General features: G+C 39.2%; 1 protein-coding gene across 3 annotated transcripts in view; it reads right to left on the bottom strand.

Moving 5' to 3' along the window:
• Positions 1–1,342: 1,342 nt before the first annotated feature.
• The window catches only part of LOC138813399 (synaptotagmin-1), a 337,314-nt gene continuing 332,656 nt past the window's right edge, over positions 1,343–6,000 (bottom strand). For all 3 annotated transcript variants that reach the window (XM_070001793.1, XM_070001792.1, XM_070001791.1), the window contains exon 9: positions 1,343–4,457. In XM_070001793.1, the coding sequence (XP_069857894.1) occupies positions 4,251–4,457 (207 nt within the window). In that variant the 3' untranslated portion in view covers positions 1,343–4,250. The remainder of the gene's footprint in view (positions 4,458–6,000) is intronic.

The raw sequence follows: 6,000 nt of genomic DNA, 5'->3' as shown, positions 1-6,000 counted from the left end.
CTCAGTGGTAGAGCGCTTGCCTTGCCTGCCTCAGGCCCTGGGTTCGATTCCTCAGCACCACATAAGCAAAAAGAAAAAAGCCAGAAGTGGCGCTGTGGCTCAAGTGGTAGAGCGCTAGCCTTGAGCTGAAGAGCTGAGGGACAGCGCCCAGGCCCAGAGTTCAGGCCCCATGACTGGACCAAAACAAAAAAAAACTTCAAAGAATCTGTGTATCTGGAATAGAGATGTGTTGCAGGGAGGAGGGATGCTGTAACCCTGGTTGGAATTTTCAAACCTGGAAGTGTAAGTTCTCTGCATAAAGAGAATGAGGGTGTGATTTCTGTGCTTGTGTTGTATTAGGAAGAGCCTAAAAGAGAAAAGTACGTAAAGCTGGTCAAAGGTTTCCTCATGGGCTGGTTAATTGCCCCTCTTCTTGGTCCTCATTCCCCAATTTCTGTGCTGTTTTGGACTAAGGATGGAAACCCAGCATTGAAAGACTTGTTTTCCTTGAATCCCTTATCTGTTGATAGTTTATGCCAATGGAGACACTGGTTTAGGTAGAAAGTTGGAGGGGAAGAGAAGGAATCCTCTTCCTGTTTCTAGCTTCTGTCTGCTTTCCTCTAGCAATAATAAGCTCATGGATGACATTCTACCACTTGAGCTATACCTGTACCCTAGAATTTTCCTGGTTATTGGAGATAGAGTCATTCAGACTTTTCTGCTTGAACTAGCTTCAAGCTTCGATCCACTAGATTTCAGCATCCTGTGTAGTTAGGATGACAGATGTGAGCCACTAGCTCCATGCTAAGGCCTTCCCTTGGAGTACACATCATAGGGCATTGTGATAGTGTTTATCTATCAGTCTGGGATTAGCCTGCAGTATGAACTCAAAATCTAAAATAAAGAAGGTATGCTCAATGCATATTGAAAGGAGTATAGGGAAGGTGTTTGCATTCTTCTAGCCTCTGTGGTAGGCATAGAAGGTAGAGTTCTTGCAAGCCTTTGAAAATAGTTAAAACCATCATTTTTCAGTTCCACCCTGGAGAGTACATGACTCTGGAATTAAATCCGCTGAGTGCATATTTTGGGCGAAGTGAAAAGCATCAAAATGGGCAGGTGAATTGATAACAGACAGGAGCAGATGGTGAAGAACTATCCAGGGACAATGGGCAGAAGTGACTAGATATTCTCTGGGCATTGTTTCTCTGCAGCCCCTCTGTAGTCATAGATGTGACCCGGAGACTACCATTTAGCACAACTTTTGTTTTTTAGTTTTGATGCTTGAATTGCCCCCCTGAAAGTGTATGCATTCTTGACTTAACCACCACAGCCAGATAAGAAAAAGAGTTGAAAGGCGGCCACATCAACAGGAAATAAAACATTTTTATTGAATATCGTGTAATATGTTAAGTCATTTTTAACAACAATCAGAAAACTACTGTGGGATTCACTACACAAAGTGAAACAAAAGTTAAACCACCTCATCAAAAAAAAAAAAGGTAAAATACAGCTAAAGTAGTTGGCTCGCGGGTCACGAGCCATATGGCAGAAGAAAACACCCCAACATTTCTACAAGACACAGAAAAACCCACACATAGAAACACTCAAGCAGGCAGTAAGTATACACAAAGGCAACTAGGATCTTTCTAGGGCATCAGACTCTAACACTTTACACAGCTTTGTCAGAAAGGTACATGTGGCTTCTCTGAGGATGAATCTTGGTCATAAAACAGGTCCAGGCAACCGACTCGTGGAAGATGATATAGTACCGACTAATTCTATGGTGAAATCCCATGTTGGCAGTGTTGGAAGAGAATATGTTAGTAGTACTTTAATGGAGGCTATAATGTCGGATCGGTAGCTGGACCCTGCTTATTTGAAAGTGTTGTTTTATGGAGAACAACTTAAAACTGAAACCAGTGAAATTAGATGTCGGTTTGTAGTATTTAAGGAATTGTGAAAAATCTACTTTCTCTCTTTGGTTGGGTTTGGTCCTTTAACTTGGAAAGAATTTTGAATTTTCTGTCCAACGTGATGTTTAAGCACACATTATGCAGTGTGTACTTTCCATTACCTGTCATGTAAGAAAGTGAATATATCTCTGGAAGAAGGAGATACATTCTTCTTTCATCCTATGCGTTCATTGCATTCATAGCTGAAAGAGGAAAGGGCTTTCCTCTCATTGGATGAGGAGAGGAAAATGTCAGGTATCCTGGTTTTATTGAGAAACAGCTAACCCTATGTTTGAAGTCTACCATGGTCCCTTTGGGAATTCCCTTGAGTTTTGTCATAAATATGGAGTGATATACTAAAGAGCAAATATCTTAGGTTTCTTCCACTTTAGTTTGTGAGAAGGTCAACTCGCACTTCAGGACATCACTGCTCTCTGTGGCCTGTGAGTTAAAACAGGGCACACCAGTGAGTGGAGGAAATGACTGAAGCAATGTGTCCTCTTGGGAAGTGGTTGTCTGTCTACCAGAGTAGGGACAAATATGGAAGAGTGCACAGTGCTTGACAAACGCTGTGGGTTGTACTCCATTCTGTGTATCTTTCTTGTCCTATGCATAGCTTTCCAGTTCTGAATTGGTCCTTTGTAAATGAGAACTGTTTGTGCTACACACACACACACACACACACATATTGGGCAGTGCAGTAGAAGGGAATGGCAGTATTGTTACAATATCACTACAGAATAAGTTGAATGCTATCCACTGAGGAAACTACGTGTCTAAGCACACACGGCAGTCACAGTGTTACACAGAGCAGTCCTGTAAGACTCTTATGGAATGACTAGTAGCTTCATAATAGTGCCATTTACTACATAATAACATTGAAAACGTTGAAAAACTCTTCCTAAATCAAGCATCTAGTATACATAAGAGGTTGCTTCTTTTATCTAGAACTTGTTCTTGGTTTTGTTTCACCTTTGTTTAAAGGACAAATTAAAACTTATTTAAGTAAAAAGAGCATATAAAAAAGATCACTAGCTGTCTGTTTTGGCTTAATTGAAGTGCATTCAGAACTATGGCTAATTCTCTTTCTTTTTCATCTTTTGATGGGATTACAATACTGTCTGTTTACCACAAAGTAACTTCTTGTAATAAGCACAGATTGCTGTGTTAAAAATATTCTGCATTCCTTCTAATCTGGTTTTGTATAGTAAAATATTTTGTTACAAAGTCTAGTTGTGCAAACCTTTTGGAATCATTATAGGTGTGAAATCTGGACCAGAATTCACGGAATGAATATTTTGTATAAATGTGATAACGGAGAGCTATTGTGTAATTTTAACTAGTCAGGCAATATTTCAGAAATGCTGACTCCTCAGCTTCTCCTCCCTCACCCCATCCCTAAACAAATGCATGCATCACTCTCTCTTTCTCTCTCTAACACACATATACACACACACGCACTCACGCACACACACACACACACACACACACACACACACCACCACCACCACCACCACCAACAACAACAACTACAACCATTGTGTTGTTACTCTATATGCAGTAGTAGGAATTCATTGACTCCTGTTCAGTTGCCCCTCAAGTATAAGAGTGCAGCCATGATTCTAGCTTTGTAGGAACATATAAACAGATGCTAATCTGCTTTGTTGCTATGCTTCCTTGATGTCAGCCTAGATGCTGCTCAGATCGTGCTATTTTGCCTGTGAAGGAATTCTACCAAATTGGACTCACCCACCAAATATGTGGTGCAAGTATTGATACTCAAATGATTCAATAAAGCTCAGGTTTAAGTTGTCCTTTAAGATGTCTGTAAGTTGAACTGTACTAGTGCTTTACAAGTTGATATTTTTGCTGGAATGCAGACCATACTCTATTTACCATATAATATATTATCAGCTCTTCTATATCTCAGTCAATTTACATAGTTTAAAATAGAACATCTTATTAAAAACATCTAGATATACACAGATTAGGAAACGCTTACAACATACAAATACACAAACTAGAAATAAATCTTTAGCATACTGGTATATACAACGGTGTGATACAATAAATAATTTCAGTCATGCTCTATCTACACATCATATTGCTTAAAAGAAGAGTTGATTTGGAGGGCAGTGGCAGGATGAAGGGCATAGGGGCTCTCTACACTTAAATTTGTGCAAATTAAATCTGAAGTACCACTGAATTGTGTTAGGAATGCATGGCTGGAAAAATGAAAGGACCCATATTACTGAGGTATTTACAGATACTGGCTAAAGAGCACTATGTGGGCAAATGCAGAAAGGCTTCTTCTTCCCTCTACTTCTTGACTGCCAGCATGGCATCCACTTCCTCCTCTACCTGTAGAGTGTGCCACTGGGCAATGGGTCGCCTGGGGTTAGCCAGCATGTCTGACCAGTGTCGCAGCTCTGCGCCGGTGCTGTTGTAGCCCACAAAGACTTTGCCGATGGCATCGTTCTTGCCAATCTTGTCATAGTCCAAAACAGTTACCACCACTTGCACTTTCTGAAAGAGGACACAGAATGAATATGAATGAATTACATTGCTCTAGATGAAGCTCCATGGCAAGCTTCTGTGGGATCTGAGGACTCAAAATAAGAAGCACGGACCCCTAACTACCACAAGGAGGCTGAGGAGGACTTGAATATGAAAGCTGGAGTCCAATTTTTACGTTCCCACTATATTCTAATCATCAGCATCTATCTTGTCATTGCCACTAACCGTTTAAATGCTGATTTTATTACACAGTTCATATTTCCCTACTTTCTATATGATGTCCACTATTTCTTAGTCATCTTGCTAGTATATGCATAAGGATGTCAGAAGCTAAAAGGCATTACTTCACCTGACTTAGATTGCATAAGGAATGAGTGGGTTGTTTTCCAGGGTCTGTACATCACCATTCATGCTGACTTTGGCAAAATCTGTGACCTCTAAATTTATAGTTTCATCTGTCTCATCAGTGAGAGCTACACCATTGCTCAGGCCTTTTTATTATTTTATTTTATTGTTAAACTTCCCAAAGTAATCATGCGCTATTATAATTTCATTTCGAGATGCAATCACCAACATTTTGCTAAAACTAATATGGGATTTCAGCTAACCATATATATATATATATATATATATATATATATATATATATATATTTTTTTTTTTTTTTTTTTTTTTTTTTTTGGTTGGTCATGGGGTTTGAACTCTGGACCTGGGCACTGTCCCTGAACTTTCAGCTCAAGGAAAGCACTCTACTGCTTGAGCCACAGTGCTGCTTACAATTTTCTGGTGGTTAATTGGTGATAAGAGTCTCATGGACTTTTCTGCCTGGGCTGGCTTTGAACCACAATCCTCAGATCTCAGCCTCCTAAGTAGCTAGGATTACAGGTGTGAGCCACTGGAGCCTGGCTCATATGATGATTTTGAATATAAAATATAACATCATGGTGAATGTCTTTAAAAAGTAGTCACTAAAGATTTTTTTGCTACAAGTTTATATTTTCTTAATGAACATTTATTAACTACCATGTAGCCAGCATTGCTATAAGTAGATAAAACTTTTCACAAGATTTACCTTAGCGACTTCAGCAGATTGTGAATGTTGTGTAATAATGTACTTTTTTGGAGTGAATGAATAGATGAAGGCAGACTTATAGAAAATTACATTATTTCAAAGCATATTTCAGGTCTGTTTCCTAAGTAATGAATTTGCTGAGTCAAAATATGTGACGGATCCAATATAGAAAAGAGATATAAAATTAAAAGGAGATAGAAATAAAATGGATACAAAAAGTTTGTGGTCAGAGGAGGGAACAGAAAATGAAGATCCCATTGAGTTCCAGCTCTTCTGTGGATTTTGGTCTCTGAGTTATAGAACCAATGTATTGAGAGAGGTCACTGATGTAAATCTCCTGTACAAAGACAGCAATCACTTCTGCATGCAGCACACTGGCAATAAAAGACAGGCTTTATTATTAATAATTTACCTATCCAATGGATGGTGTATAGGACTACAAACAAATGAGTGTGTAATCACACTGCAGTGTGATTGAAT

This window comes from Dipodomys merriami, unplaced genomic scaffold (genome assembly GCF_024711535.1).
Source record: "Dipodomys merriami isolate MVZ:Mamm:240054 unplaced genomic scaffold, mDipMer1.0.p SCAF_598, whole genome shotgun sequence".
In the NCBI taxonomy this organism is placed as follows: domain Eukaryota; kingdom Metazoa; phylum Chordata; class Mammalia; order Rodentia; family Heteromyidae; genus Dipodomys; species Dipodomys merriami.
This window is presented reverse-complemented; position numbering and strand designations above follow the sequence as displayed.